Source organism: Homalodisca vitripennis, chromosome 3, assembly GCF_021130785.1.
Source record: "Homalodisca vitripennis isolate AUS2020 chromosome 3, UT_GWSS_2.1, whole genome shotgun sequence".
NCBI classification, from domain to species: domain Eukaryota; kingdom Metazoa; phylum Arthropoda; class Insecta; order Hemiptera; family Cicadellidae; genus Homalodisca; species Homalodisca vitripennis.
The window spans coordinates 41,339,873-41,356,879 of NC_060209.1; the positions used below are offsets into that span (position 1 = coordinate 41,339,873).

A 17,007-nucleotide genomic window follows, 5' to 3' on the forward strand; every position below is an offset into this window, starting at 1 on the left:
TATAAACTCTATTGATTAATAACTGGATTAAAATTGGTAGCATTCAAAGCCAGGGGAATTCTTCAGACAACTGATACTATGCATGTAAAATGTCAACAGAAGGAGGACTTTTGTCCTCTCCGACCAATGCAACATTGCCAGAGCAGAGGACAACTTAATTGTAGTTTGTAAAGATGATCTGATCTCAGTGGGCTGTGCAGTATTCAAATAACTCATAAACTTTAAATGAGAACGTATTCTAATCCAGAAGAGAATTTATCTTAGTTATAACCTGGAGCATTAAAAACAACTGTCAAGATATTATATTCATGGGTTTAAATTTTCCAATAGCTTTTGAAATGTGTCAAGAACCTATAAGAACTAAACGAGAGAAGTAATTGGATGAAAAAAGGAGTTCTTTTTGCTAGACATGTAAATCTTGATTCAAATAGGAAATAAATCATGGTCAGATCGTTTGAAAGAAAATAGATCTCATTTACCAGCAAGCTAGTTTACATTCCTCTTAGAGCTGATGGTATTGTACGTCCAAACAGCTCTCTATACAAAAAAAATTGGTACAATCAATATTTTAGGTTTGGAAAATATTATTTTATGTTAAATTCATAACCCTTTAAGATAACTTCTCTGAATGCAGACAAAGTGGATAAACTCTCTTTGGTCATTCTATGTTAAAATACAGCCATGTAATGTAAGAGTTATAGCTTCGGGTAGTAACATATTTTATATTTATACAACAATGTAATTTTGTTAAGAAAACAATTTTTAGATACACGCCTTTTCTTTAAAAATGTAATTTTCTTAAGTCATAAATGTTAAACATATGTCACTCCCTGAACAATATATGGGCACCTTTCCCCAGTGTCATCAATGCCACCAATCTTAAAGCCCCTGAAAAATCTTGAAGTTTAGATGTCAAAGAGGTTTGCTTTACAGCAATGTCTTTTCTTGCTGGCTTTAGATGAACTAAAGGCTTGAAATCTCAAAATAAAATGGTAAAGAGAGTTTGTCAGACTGTTTCATCTGTAAAACAAGATCTTTAGGTTGATATTTTCTTTAGCTATCTTGAATAATATTTTCCTAAAATTTTACCCGAAGTTATTTGTTATTATCTCATTTACGACCTCCTGATACGCCAAAAAGCCTAGATATCTACTCGTATTTGCAGAAGTACCTCAGCAATAGTGTTAAAATCTACTTGCTATATTTTTTATTTAGATTCAAGACTGATATTGTAAAACAGATTGGAGTTTTCTTATCCCTAGACTTGGGACATTCAGTGCATGGGCACCGTCAGGAAATTTCATAAGGACTGCAAAATACCAGGAGTTGGGTGGTATGGAATATTCCTCAGATAAATGATATCCAGGGTTTTTCAGATGAAAATGGACATCTAAAAATTATATTTTACGCTATTCTAGTGCTTAAAATGTAGTACTCGGTGGACTTGTATGCTTAGCGTTCATTGATATAGATATCAAGAAATTCAGATGACAGCAAAGGAGGAGGTCAAAGTTTTTGGACTAAACCAAACAAAACTAAATAGATCACATCTGTAATGATGTTCATTAAATAACAATAAGCTATGTATTACAGATGTCTTTTTACCATTTTCCTGACTTTAATAGGCCTACAGATTTTCCACAGTCAGAGGAGTGCGGGTGCAACCATTGCACCCTCCTGCCTGTCTCCATGATTCTGTGCACTTACTGAACTATAAAATGCTTGTTTTAAAACATTAATTTGTGTTTGACCTCTGTGAATCTGAGACACTGTGTGATTGTTGCAAGAACTGCTGATGAAGATCTTTTGGTTGTCTTAAATCCTTCACTTAACTAAGTTGTCATGGCTCAATGACTAAAATAAATTACTAGAAAAAGCCAAAAATAATAATAAAATACATAAGTAAACCTCATACATTACGGACTAAAATTAAATTTCTACTTTGAAAAGGGATAAAAATTAATTCTTTTTCTCAAACATGATAATTATTAAGATACAACCTCATCACTCAACCAAGGGGGGCACAGAAATTGCTCCATCAACTGCACATGTGGGCTAAACACTGATATAGCCAATGCTAAGCTTGGACTATAAGAAGGTTTAGTAGAAAACAGCCAAAATAATTCAGCAATCAGGAATTCTGAGTGGACAATCAGGAATACACATACATATACAAACAATTTATTATTTTGAGCATGAGTAGTTGTAAATAACTCAAGCTTTCAGATGAAATTACACCAGACTGTATATTTTATTTCAGCTATGGTTCAAATGCTTATATGCTTTAAATTATTATTCCAAAAAAGTTTAAATTAAACAATGAAATTAATTACAGAAATTTACTTTTTGAACTATAACACTGATCTTTATTAAATTGATTTGTTGGCGTATATAAAGTTAGTTAACCCTCAAACTTTCACACCTACCAGTGTCACTGTCTACTTTATTATCAACAAGGATTGTGACATGTTATTACTTAGAGCATTGACTAGAAGTAGAAAATAATTAACCGTGATAGCAGTTTTACTTACCCTAAAAGTAGCATGAAACTAATAGCATATGTATTTGACAAGGATATTTCAATATTACAAACATTTTTGTAAAAAACATCACCAAAAATTTTGAACTAAGGCAAATTATTGCTTATCTATACACACATCAAAAGAAAAACTAATCCCCTTATAAAACTCTTGAAATTTTCGTGTTTATTACTGTTTTTATAACCATAAAAACATAAATATTTTGATTCTGTAACACCAGATGATCACATTTTTACTTCCTTATTCACCTGTTATAAAGCTGTATTTTTACAGTAAAATGGTAGTTTTGAACATATAAGAAGAAACAATACAGCCAAAACATGGGCATCTTCCTGGAGTTCAATAATATACAAAGTGAATAAAAAGTATTGATACCCCTTATTAACTCTTTAAATACCGCACCTAGAAAAATCACACTCAATATACACATCTGTAGGGTACAAAACAGTACTTTTCAATTGGTATCAAAGATTCCCCCTGCCTCCAAAATACCAAATTTTAGACCCAACTTAAAAATAATAAATGAAAACCCCCGTCAAATTATAGGCCTACATAATTTTATAGGTTTTTATAAATGGAAATTAACAGTCCCTATCTCAAGCCAGCATAACATGGCGGCTAACTCAAATTTGAAATTTAATGAATATTAATAATCATTGTTTAACGATGAGCAAAACCCACATTAACATTCCAAGCAGGCTTTGACCTGCTTCGGCAAACGAAGGTCTCTAGTCTTATCAGCTATTGGTTGACTCAACGTGTATAAGTTTGTTGATGGTGTTTACAAAGTTATGAAGTGGCTTAGTAAACATGAACGTCTAAGGATTTTAATGATGTGTGGTTATGTAGATCGGATTATATATTACGATGAGGTCACTTATTAAATGATACTTTTCCAAATCGCAACCTTATTTTAAAAACAGGAGTGCAAATAACCATCAAACGTTTTGAAGAGACAGACCTTCTCAGAACCGGAAGACCAAAATCAGCTACTAGCGATGAAGTGTGAATGGATGTTTTGCAATGTATTGTTGATAATTACAATGTCTCAACTTGTTCTATTTCAAAAAATAAAAACACTTACTAAATGTCAGTATGTGAAGTTTTGTGCAGTAACAAATTTAGATCCACTAAGGAAGTTCATGAACTTTCTGAGGATGACTTTGATTGCAGAGTCAATTTTTGTGAGTTAATGATGAGGAATGTTGATAATAACACAGTAGCAATGAAGAACATTATTGTTACAGATGAAGCATAATTTATGCTAAACAGCAATGTAAACTGGTACAATTCTTGGTATTGTCCTGATGTTAACTCTCACTGGATGAGAGAACAACACAGTATCCAGAAAAATTAAGGGTTTGGCTGGGTATTGCAGGAGGTCAATTTCTTGGACCATTTTTTTTTTGAAGGAAACCTTATTTACGCAATGTACATGGAAATATTGCAACAGCAGATTATTCTGGCTGTTTAGTTAGCAAAAAATATTTTCGATCGTAGTTTGGTTTCAGCTAGATGAAGCACCTCTGCACTATATTTGGATATCCACATGTATTTAGACAACACCTTTTACAATCGTTGGATAGGTAGAAGAGGAGCTATCAAGTTGCCTGCATGGTCACCTGATCTATTACTATTAGATTACTTTGTGTGGTGCCACATTAAAGACAATGTGTATAAATCAAAACCACAGGGCATAAAAGATTTAAGGAACAGAATTGTGCAATTAAACTCAAAGAGATCTGTAAGAATCCATCCAAACTGTCATTTCTGGATTTTACAACAGGTTATCACACTGTCAAACTGTCGATGGAAGTTTGAGCTTCTGTTGTGAAAACTCTGAGGTTAGTGATGTAAGTAGGCAAACAATTCCATTTGTAAAACCTATCTGTTTCACTTTAATAACAAAAATAATTAATTCAAAGTGGTTCAAATGCCATAACTTAATTATGGTTATAACTTGTCATTTTTTAAATTTTAGGCATAAGGATATTTTAAATGGTAATAGTCACCATTTCGTACTGGCTTGATATAGCATCTTCTAAGTTTCACTGTTAATTTTATTTCATAAAGACCTTGTTTCAAAAACAATGTATACCACGTCACAAGAGTTAACTTCCAAAATTTGGTATTTAGGTGGCTGGGACAATCATGTGATAACAGTAATCCAAAAGTTCAGTTTTTATACCCTATAGAGGTATATTGAGTTGTTTAGGCACAGTCATTAAAAAGTAAACAAAGAGGTAATATTATATAGTTTATAGAGAGTGCAAAGTTTTAGTAAACTTACTCTTTGCATCTCAATCAAGTAAGAACCAAACAGGAAAATATTGATAAAAATGTAAGATTTTAAATTATGGCTCACAGAAATTTTCCTTCAAAGTTTTTTTGTTGAGATATCACCATGACAGTGTCTTCTTTAAAACAAAAAACTTATCAAAATCAGTTCAGAATTCATAGCAATGATGTGTGATGTGATGCATGTAAAAAAACCTAGAAATTCAGACCAATTAATAATCTTGTTTTGATTAAAAATGAACATTATTTAAGATTTAGCTCCAAATATTTGACACGACTTTTCATCTTTTTTATACAATAACTGTGGATACCCTTACGGGTAAAATACAATAATTGCAGTATTGGTCTTATATGTTTTGATCTAAGAGGTATTGAGAGGGTTATAAGTCAAAGTCAAAATCTCTTTATTTACATAGTCTTCCAGACTAGTAGTGGCGTCAACTTGATATAATACAAAGTAATACAGTGAATAGAATAATAGAACTGAAGTAAAAACATTACATTTAATTTTTTGTCTTTATAAACATGGTTGTCTCCAATTGTAAAATTCGTTCAAGGAATAAAACGATCTTTCATGCAGCCAGGTTTTTAGAAGTCTTCTAAAATGAAGGTGGCTGGTTGTCTTTATTTCCTCTGGTAGTATGTTCCACATTTTTGCTCCAGTGTAACTCGGTTTCTTCTCAGTGGATGTCAGTCTGTGTACTGGAAGGCAGAAGTTCCTTGCATTTCTGGTGTTGTACTGATGATATTGTACTCCGCTCATGCAGTTTCAGGTGCATTAATGTAGACATAGGTAGCAGTTTCCAGAATATAAAGGTTGATGACTGTAAGAAAGAATCTTCAGTACACGGAAAGCTCCTCTACAGGTTTGTCTAGGTGGTAATGTCCCCAGTATTCTGATGGCTCTTTTTTGTAGAGTTAAGACACGTTGAATGTTTAACATATAGGTTCCACCCCAAACAACAATCTTCTCACAAGATGAAGATTCACAAATGTTGCAGCATTTAGGTGTTCAGTACACCTAATACTGCAGGTGGGTTTCGGAGAGATATGCAGTCTTGGCTGTAGTTCAGTCGCTTATGGTCATCATTCTTACGCACCACAAATAATCCTGAACTTACTTTACTGCAAATAGTTAATATGGGGTGTCCATGATAAACTGTCATCTATTATAATGCCAAGATATTTGGTTTAGGTAACTTCTTCAAGATCAGTGAGTCACCCTACGGTCTTTCTGTCTCTCCCAAATATTAGTAGTTGACTTTTACTTTTGTTACCTACTAAGTCGTTGCCATGCTTAGTGCTATAAAGCTGTCTATCTCTAGTTGTTTTGGGTCAGTCTGACTTAGCAATAGTGCAGTGTTGTCAGCATACATAGTCGATTTACTTATATATCTAAAATTTTTGAGTATTGTGCTGCCAATAAAAAAATTAAATCATATAACGTACACCACAGAATAAAACAACAAACAAACAAAATGTAGTTGTTCAAATCTAATTTATCATAGATGTATTTTTGATATTATCCTCTAGGCTTTTATCTATAGTATGTTTATTGGTAACCTTTCCTAAAATTCAATTTTCTCAAGGATAATTGGGAACTAGCTGCCTCACGAAGGTTAGTAGCTCTAGTACTGCATTAGATCATGTCAATGGTAGTTAGTATGTAAATCTGACTTATGTTTGTTCTGTGGAGTGTGTTCCGGTGAGACTTCTGTGTTTTATTTTGTCTGTACACATAAGGTATAGTGATTCTTTGTTTGATACATATGATTTTGCCTAGACTTGAAATATAATGCTTATACGAGTATATTTAAAGGGCACTCAAATAAATACAAATTATTAAAAGTGTCCAGTTAAAACAAATTGTGAGGGTAAAAAATCTATTAAAAAGGCCTAAAGTGAAAAGTTTTAGGAATATAACTCAAAAGGAGGATCCATTTTGAAACATATATTTTACATAGAAACGTCTTTTTTCATCCTAGTAAATTAGTTTAGCTTGAAAAAATCCTAAAAACTTTTGAACTTGTTGTCTTGAATAATTTCTCCTTTATGACACTTTCTTTTTTATAATACACTTAAAACATGTTCAATCGAAATATCAGATTAAAGAAATCTACCTTAAAATATACTAAAAATAAAGATATAAAAAATGGTGTTAAATTTGATAACATATACCAAAGTCAAAGTGAATAAGATGGGTAGTGGGGTTAAATGATATATTTAAGATATACTGTAGTTCAATGCTCATTTTCAGGACAAAACAAATTCCACAGTAATTCAATAGCAATATTTTATTTCATATCCAGCTACAACTAACATCAATTTTTGCAGTTAAATTGTCATCTTCAATGTATGTTGAAGGTGGCAGGAGAAACGGTGTCGTAGAGTTGGTAAAAGCCATGTAGATTCCATGCTCCCTAAAATATTTTAATTGGTTTATGAGTTATGCAATTTAAAAGGTTACAGAATCAGAACGATGAAATATATCATACACCCTTCTCTATAAACATTTTACTTTGCTTAACTTTTGAATGAAAGGTTCAAAATACATAAAATAGAATATTGTATCTCTAAAGTTGCTATGGTATAGTAAGATAAACCTTATGCAATTTTAGGGATCTACTGATGTGCTGCTCCTGATAGCTGAGTATTTTGATTAAATTTAAATTTGTAATCTGGGGTTTTAATCCTGGTTACTCAACTTAAAGAATGGTTAAAAAATAATGGATTGCTGTTAAATAATGCCAAAACAAGAATGATTGTTCATTTAAAAACCAATAAACATACCAATAACCTCATAAATGATTTAGAAAACACAAATCTTAGTATAGTAGATGTCAATACATTTTAAAGAATTATTTAGATGAGTTCCCAAAATGGGAGTGTCATATAAGAAGTATGGCTAATAAATTGCACTGCTTTAGGTAATATACTATTACTATACTATACTATAATACTTAACAACCCTCTAACAATATGGAATCCTCTTGTTATAAGAAAGATTGGAACATGTGAAACCCAAAGTGAAGATGAAACTTTTTTCCCAAAATGAAAAAACCAACCAAAAGGCTGCAGAGGCTATTTGCACTCAACCAAAACTATTCAAAATTCTTACTCTCCAAAAATTTAAATGCATCAACATGAGCAACTGTTTAAAAAAAGTGGTTCCAGTTATTATCATTTTGATGATGCAGCTGCAGTCAGGGAGTTTCTAACATTATTTTTACCTTTTCCGTTTCCTATTTTAGTGTTCAATAGTGTTAAAATATGTTGATAACGCTTTTTACAAATAATTTTTACCCTCCTTGGATTCAATTAATTTCTAGAATACAAAAAATAAGTAATAATAACTCACTCTCTGGAGATGGGCTCTCCAAGGAGCACCAGATCCTGGGGGGAGGTTACCTTGCAGAAACCGTTTGTATAGAATGTCCAGCTCCAGCAAGCAAAGCCCCACAGGCCTACAGGAGAAGTGATAGACTCTGCATAGTATTCTACAGCTCGTACATGATCACAGCTGCGATCTGGAAGATATAGTGCATTGAGAGAGTAAAACAGAGCCAAATAATTTTCTTATCAACATATCATTGAAATATGTAATACTATATAACACCACTTCTATTTGATTTTACAATAGACTACTGAAATTACTAGGAAGTAGTAATGTTGTAGATAGAGCTTATATTGGTTACTGTTGACTTAATTACATTAAAACATAAAACCAATATTTAATTACTTTTTTTCTTTTTTTTTAAGTCAACAGTAACACTTTTGTGATGTGTCTGAAGAAGATAGCCTTGCTATCGAAAGGCCTCACAAAAAAATAAAATAAAAGTATTAAATATTGGTTTTATGTTTTAATGTAATTAAGTAGGAAGTAGTAAGCCTCACTATGTGATGCTTAACAGGCTTCAATGCAAAGTTTCAAGCCCATAGCTCATTTAATTAATGACAGATAGGGCAACAGACAATCTTACAGAAAAGAATGTTTTACATCTCTCCAGCAAACAAAAGAGAAATTTTGTCTCTATACTGAGTGATAGGTTTCAATGACATTCAACCAAATTGCATGGTTTGACATGTACTATCGTAGAGCTCATTCTTGTCTATGTACAAACAAAGTTTCATGCAAAATTTAAGGTCTACAGATGAAATCTTCCTTGAGATATCTTGCCACATGAAACATTCACATTTTTGTTATGGCCAATGTAAAACTATTTGAAAATACTGAGCCAAATCCCATGAGGCGACATGTACCATCATCAAACTCAGTGTTCCTCATATAGGAATGAAGCTTCATGTTCAATTTGAAGTCTATATGTCAGTTATTTTTTAGATATTGTGGGGATAGACAGACAGACAGAGATGAAATATTTCCAGCCCTTCGAGTAATCATTGGCTTCGCTAACTCTCAGCCAATTAAAATTTACCCTAAGATTACTTATTATTTTAACAAGAGCTTTTTAATAATTGAAAAAGAATTTTTGGAAAAGTATTATCGACTAATCTAATATTACTAAAAAATAAGTATAACTCAAATTTACTTGATAGGCTATAAATAAATTTAATTATTATGTCCTCCATTATTTGAATGAAGTTTGTTCCTAAATGTTATATTTTAAATTGCAACCTTAAACAATTCTTAGTTATCTTTTTTTGTACTGCTACCTACAATTTGTACATGAGTACATCACTAACAAAATCAAAGATATCCAATCAGCTTTAATTCATAACTACAAGAAACCTTCCTTGGGGACTATTGACCTAAGAGTTACCAATTACGCCTCATTTGGAGGTCTCAAACTTCCTGATCTGGTATAGTGAGAAGCAGTGGGTTGCAGAGATAGAGATCCTTGCAAAATTTGTAACTCTTCCTACACTTTCCCAGGAGGATTCAGTTTTTTTAATGTATCGGCCTCTTTTTTTATTATATATATATATATATATATATATATATATATATATATATATATATATATATATATATATCGGTCTTAAAAATCTAATCCTTATCTGTGAGGAGTCCACTAACTACAGTTGCAGCCAGGTTGGTTGGCACCATTGTTGAGGTAGACATCAATTACTCCCCCTGCAGCCTTCTTGCCCTTGTGGCCCATGTTGCTGTGGTACACGTCTACAAACATGGCATCCCCAGGGTCTATCAGGCTAGCCACAGAGTTGGTCCAGTCATCAAACAGAGGCAGTGCAGGATCTAGACCTGTTCAAATGTACAAATTCATTGCCGACTCTTTTGGAGGTTAGTATGCCATTGCTGTTATCATATGTAATTTCTCTTGTATCTAATTTTTATCTTTATGAGGAGGCTTTCTAAAGTAAGAGAAGGCAATTAAGGCCTTGAAATTAATTTCATAAATTATCATCATCATCATCATTAATCATTAATGGCATCATTATACATGCAATAGAGGTTGTAAAAATTTATAATATATACATAATACACTGAATTATGTGTTGTGTCATAATTATTTACAATTTAAAATTAGAGAACATCTCAATAAAATCATATGCAATACCTCTATCAACAATAACAATTTATGACTCAAGCCTTAAACAGATAAAAGCAGCCAAACAACAAAAATGCAACAACTTATAATAAACATAAAAACGACATACCAATCTGACCATAATATAACATTAAAATAAATAATAAGATATACAACAGGATAAAATAACACATAAAAACTTAGTTAAAATCAACAAATTCAAAACTTAATTCGTAAGAGAAATTAAATAGGTGATGACCAGTACTAAAATAAATAAATCAACAAAATAAACAACAAGAATGCTTAAAACTAACAAAGAAACAAGTCTGACACTGGTACATTTAAAAATTTGTGTGTACTGTAAAAAGGATTTAAAACCAACCACTTATAAATTTTACTCTTAACCCTTTTGAGGCCAGCTCCGCCCGCCGGATTACTGCGCAACACGGCCAGTGCCGCACTGTTTTCGCACTCTTGTAGTTAAAGCATCATAAACTTTTTTGTTTATCACCCAATCGTAATGGTTTTTGTTTTGTTTATTAGCCTACTAAATAAGCGCTTAGTATTTTGGCAAGATATTGCACTTAGATTGCAAAATATTGTTGTTTAACAAGAAAAGCAAACGTAATTTTTAGTTTATGTATTTAGCCTTTTTCACTTTGAGATATAAAAATAGGATGAAAGAAAAATATTTTTGCTGTGGGAAACAATTTTAATTTGTTACTCACTTATATTTGTATACACACACACAAAATTATATTGTTATATTAAAAAAAAGTTGTTTACATTAATTTAAAAAAAAACTGTTAATATCTAAAAAAATATTTTTTTGGAAACTGTTTATTCACACATTAGTTGTTGACAATATTTTGTTATTGACTGACTATAACTACAAACTATAACTAATATAAACATAAAAGCAACTTTAAAAACTACAATCTATATTTTACTATGGAGAAAGACAATAATAAAAATGAAATATAAAAAAAGAACTTAGGCTACAAATTTTGTGTTTAGCAAGTATGTTTAAGAAGACACAAAGGGTGTACATCCTTGTTACACTTTTTACAAATAAATCGGGTCTTTTTTCTTGTCCCTCTTTGCTTGTGCTTGCTTTGCTGCATACAGCACAATTTCTTTCCTTTTTGTCCGGCAGTTTTTGTAAAAGCTCATCACCAACGCCCGCTCTCTGCCTAGGGAGTGCCGCTTGGGTCACCAAGCCACTCAGCTGCAATACCGTCAACAATGGACACAGTAAACTGAACTCTAGACATGGGCTTGTCGGTATTCTCTTTTGTAAAGTATGTACAGGTTTACAATCATTCTGCCAATTACATGAAAAGTGACCTTTTTCCAATACTTCAAAGTACGGCGTTCGTCTAGATAACAATAAAGCATCTGGTCAGACGAGTCTACGCCACCCATGTATGAGTTGTAGTTGCGAATAACCGACGGTCTATTTGTAATAAAAACCTTTTTCCTTTTTTCTTACATTTGCGATCGCTTTTTGCAAAGCTTTTGTCGAAAGCAGAACAACTTGTTTCTTTTGGGACTTTTTTAGGCGGCTACCAAGCATAAGCATGAATTCTTTTCTGCAGTACTTGTTAGTACCAACATTTAGTTTTTGTTTCAATTTTGCTGGTATGCCTTTTCGGTTCAGACGTATAGTACCAGTCATATTTGTCTGTTTTGAATACAATTCTCTGGCAAGGGGGATGGACGTAAAATAATTATCAATAAAAACGTGAAACCCCTTTTTTAATAAATTGCCCATTTCTAACAGTTTCATAACAACATTATGGCCTAGCCCTTTTGCAGTCTCTTTGTTTCCATTACCCTTCGCTCCCTTGTAACAAAAATAATTGTAAGCAGTAATTCGATACACTATCGCAAAGGAGCCACAATTTTATCCCCCCATTTATGATGATGTTTATTGGGCATGTATTGCAATAACTGAGTATGATTTTTTGTACCCACCAAGCTCTCGTCAACTGATATATGTTCATGCGGTGTATAATATCGCTTGAACACTTTATTTGCATGGTCAATAATAGGGATGAATCTACTGCAAGGATCATAGCCAGGCTGTTTAGGTTTTGGTAAATTTTTTACATCTACCAGATGAAAAAACCTTAGAATTGCCTCAAAACGATTCCGTGCAAACATTTTACTAAACCAGGGAACATGTTGGGAGTCAGATTTTGACCAATACATGTCAATGGTTGGTTTTCTGTTCAATCCCATATTGATAAGTACTGCCAAAAATCCTTTTATTTCTAGATAACTGACCGGTCTCCAAAGTCGATTTCTGGCTTGGGGACCCAGTCTGTTGTTATTCTGTTGAATGAAGTTTCTAGCGTAATTATTTGTATGAGTAACTATCAGAACTAAAAACGCTAAGGGGAAAAACAGATCGAAGTATGAGATGGGAGGAAGAATTTCGAGGTGGGCAATGTTTTGGACCGGGATTCTCTTGGTAGCTAAAATATATGAGCGAATCCGGGGTCATTGTTCTCCAAAATAATCGTCCCACCCGTCACTTTCGTGATTAGAATCTGAAGACGACTCACTCAAAACGATGCTCGTCAGGAAGATGGCCTCGTCCTCGTCTTTGCCCACGTCCTCTTCCACGTCCTCCAGTAGCCCCAGTGAAGTACTGCAGGAGAGCCGTTGTTCTCAGCACCAAGTCCTCATCCTCATCAGAAGACGATAAAACTGACCTATTGACTTCACGACTTGTAGCTACATAACCAAGGAAACGTCTAGGCCTACGATCGCTATTTGGGTCGAATGAAGGGTCCTGGTCCGTATCATCGGCCCTCACTCACACTTGAATAGTCAGTTTGATTGATCCGGAAGCTCGGTTGCTGAGATATTTACATTGGAATTATTTACAGAGCTATTTACACTATTGGTTACACTTGAGGTAAAATCCCCAATTCTCAAAACCGATTCATTTTCATCACTGTCATTTTCTGATGCCGAACTCGGGATGACGTTCAACTCACTATCACTAATATAGTTAGGGTCGTGAAGGATAACGTTTATAGTACCTTCACTTAATGGTGATCGACTCATAATGGAAAAGCACAAAAAAACACGACGCAACTAGAAGCAGCGACAGAGCATGACTAACAGGTTAGGCGGAAGGAGGCGCGCGCAGTGTAGCCACCACGTGTGTCAAATCAGCTGAGTCCCGCCAAATAATCAGCTGCACATCAGTAGACATTTTCTACCAACTGACTAATGTAACTGAACACTACTACTTTAGTTCCTCATAAAACTATTTTATAGTTTAAATAGTATCTAAATGTTTATTTTCACCGTTTAAACATACTTTTTCTTGACGTCCGATGTAACGGACGTTGGCCTTTTTAGCTTGGTTTTTCAGACGTCCGATGTAACGGACGTTGGCCTTTTTAGCGTGGTTTTCGGACGTCCGATGTAACGGACGTTGGCCGCAAAAGGGTTAAAGCTCTTAAAGTTGAGTTATTTTATTCTTACAGGCAATATATTGCAGAGACAAGCCTATTATGACATAAGACCAAATGTTCAACAGGACATTTTAATTATGACCATATTATTTTAAATAAACAGGGTTCACATAAAGATAAAATAGTTAATTTTGTATTTGCCGTCAATAAAATTAACCATTGGCTGATACTAGGGAATGATAATCAACTATTCTGGAATCTACATATATTAAATAGTATTAATGAGTTCTCCAGAAAAGCATTTAAAATATTTCATTTGAAAATTAAAATGTGTTATTCCAAGCCCAAATCTATAAAAAGTTATCTTATAGCAGAAGATTTTTGAGCGTCTAGTTGTGTTGATAGAACTTTTTCTTCTTATTTACAAGAGTTCATTCAGTGCATGATTTATTTCCGAACAATAACTATTATTAGTGCAGACATAATCTTGTTCAAAGGTGTGGTACAAAGAGAAAGCACATAAAACTAAACAGGTGTCAGAGAAGCAGGAAGTAATAAATAAATCAACAGCTACTTTATAGCAACGTACAGGATGATTGCATAAGTGTTATACATGTACATACAGGTTGGAAAGACAGTCGTGGAAAAGTGGGCAACTTCTTTCTTCATTAAAGATTGGTTTATTACACGTAGTAACTATGTTTGTACAAGAACGTGCAACTCAAATATATAGGCCTATTGCTTTCAGATTCTTGTGGTAGGTGTGTTCCTTCTTTAAGCCTCCGAAGTGTCACACACAGTCTGTGAAAACTGTGGACTTTTACCATTTGTAATAAACTTATCTGTCAACTTAGCTTTAGCACATTACTCTTGTAAACAATGTCACATCCATTGACATCCAGTAACAGCAACTTCTGGCCAAATTTAAATAATATAAAACTTTTCTCATGAGATCTCTGAAACAGGATGTTGCTTCTGCTTCAAATTTATATTCCACCAGCTGAGAATACAATAGATTTAAACAGCTGTATAGAGTAAGAGTGGTAAGATACATGTAAAATTTGAGCAACCTACATTTTAGTTATTAAAGAATTATGAACTGTTTGTTACAATATGAAAATGGTTATTAGAGCATATTTGGTAAGAAAATATGCTGCATGTTTTATCTACATGTCAGGTATCCTTAGGCAACCTTTTCTGCCATAATGAGAAGCATTGCTACGCTTTTCACATTTTTTCAGCGGTAAGAGTTTATTTGCAGACCTTGATTTGAATGCTTTGTAACAAGATAAGAAAGTTTTTATTTTATAAAAACTAAAAATGCTATTTTTTTTGTTTTTGTTTGCTATGTATTATAAGCAGATGACCCAGCAGGGATCACTTCTGGCTGGTTTATAGCTTCCAGTTGAACCTACCACTGGGCACAGCAAAAACCGATGTGTCACTTAAATATTGGCAACCTTATGGATGTCCAGCAACGGCACATCACTAACCGCAAATGTCGAGATTCTGAGGTGCAAGGGTAATTTGATTGTTCTAGTCTACTGCGGGAGGTGACTGTTGAAGTTGGTGAGGTTTGTTCCCTAAGTATCAGGGGTTCTTGCCAGCCTGAACAAGGGTGTGCCACCCCCTACCTACTCTAGGGAAGTTATAGCATGACCGATGGGATGCGCGTGAGGAGTGGAGGAGTTGAGCGCGTGGGGGCACAATCTAAAGTAGGGGAGTGAATACGGTGCTACTAACCCTACTGAGAATTTTCGGCTCCCGGCTCATAGTGGTGGCGGGAGCCGAATATTGTAGTGTTTGCCAACATTTCTAGACCCTTATGTTCTTACCACGGTGGTCTTTTATGATGAGCAATTTAATATAGGAGACCTTGAGAATATTTGAACATATCTAGACTCTTTTGAAGTTACGGCGACGGACTTTTATGATGGGGAATTCAATACAGGAAATCTTGGAAATATTGGGACCGGATGTACGTGATCTTAACAATGACTATGTTCTGCCGAAATTGTGTTCATAGCTCACCCTTCTTAATGAGTTCGCAGTAGAGATACCTGGTGGTAAGAAAGGGTTCTCATAAATTGGGAAAGGGTAGGAATTTATATTATTCTTGATCTCCAACGACGACAACAGTTCAGAATTGTAATTGTTACGCTTTGTTAGCCATTAAAATTCAATTTATCATATACTAACCGTGTAAGCTTCAAGATTTACGATAGTAGATACAATTATACACTACAAAATTTTCAACTGACATAGCCTAGCTGCTAAATTAAAAATTAATATAAAACTGGTTAAACTAATTTGTCAATATACACAGTAGAATAAGAAAAAACTCAGTTTTATCTACCAACTTGTATCAAGTTAATTTAATGATGTATACTTAAAATAACAATAACGCCAACGATCCACACGCAATAGTTAACATAACAAAACCCCGTTGTCGATGAAAATTATTTATTGTTCTTCGAACTACACCCAAATCAAAATTGTCCAGATTACTTTTAGTATGTTTGCGTTTTGTTACTTTGTTGGGCGTACTAAAAGAATTGCCAATTGGACTTATTTTTTTTCCTCCTTCGAAATTCGTCTCAGCGTACTTTCAGAAATTCCAGTTGCCTCTACGACACACGCTGTTGAACTTTCTTCAAATTTATAAGTGTGTTGGTTTCTGGTTCCTGTTTCATAAAATGGGAAGCACTTCTCTTGCTTGGCCGTGTATAACCTTTCTACCTCCAATTTTACTTTTTACATTATGATCCATCTCAAACTCTTTACTTAAAACGTAATGAGCACAACGCAATTAATTCACAAATTGTATTACAACTCGTGAATTGGCACAAGCGAATGTTTTTTGGGCGGCACGTATAGAAGACTGGAGACCGAAGTTCACAAGGCTAAATACGGCAACAGACTGAGCCGCTCCACTCCCCACCACTTTAGTTCCGTCTTTGCCTACGGCGCATCTCGAAGTCACCGGTCATGCTATAAATTCTCTACTATACTTTGACTGGAGAGGCTGGTTCAGAGCTGGCTTCCCCTTCTTCTGGAGGGACATGACTTTGAGATTAGTGCCCTAATTCTTCCTCATAGATCTCGATATGAAGCAGTCCCTACCCCATAACCTTGCTCATCCTGAATATCCTGTCACTCCAGAAGCAGCGCTAAGGTCCTTACAGGACTAAGTGTAATGTATAAGCTTCTTGTCATAAGAGAACAAAT

The 17,007-nt window shown here is 34.0% G+C and overlaps 1 protein-coding gene across 1 annotated transcript in view; it reads right to left on the reverse strand.

Moving 5' to 3' along the window:
- Window positions 1–17,007, reverse strand: part of LOC124358160 — an 85,923-nt gene that overhangs the window by 16,759 nt on the left and 52,157 nt on the right. Inside the window, exons 11-13 of the mRNA XM_046810454.1 lie at window positions 9,874–10,059; window positions 8,197–8,365; window positions 7,159–7,258 (exon numbers count right to left, since the gene is read on the reverse strand). Of these exons, the coding sequence (XP_046666410.1) occupies window positions 7,159–7,258; window positions 8,197–8,365; window positions 9,874–10,059 (455 nt within the window). The remainder of the gene's footprint in view (window positions 1–7,158; window positions 7,259–8,196; window positions 8,366–9,873; window positions 10,060–17,007) is intronic.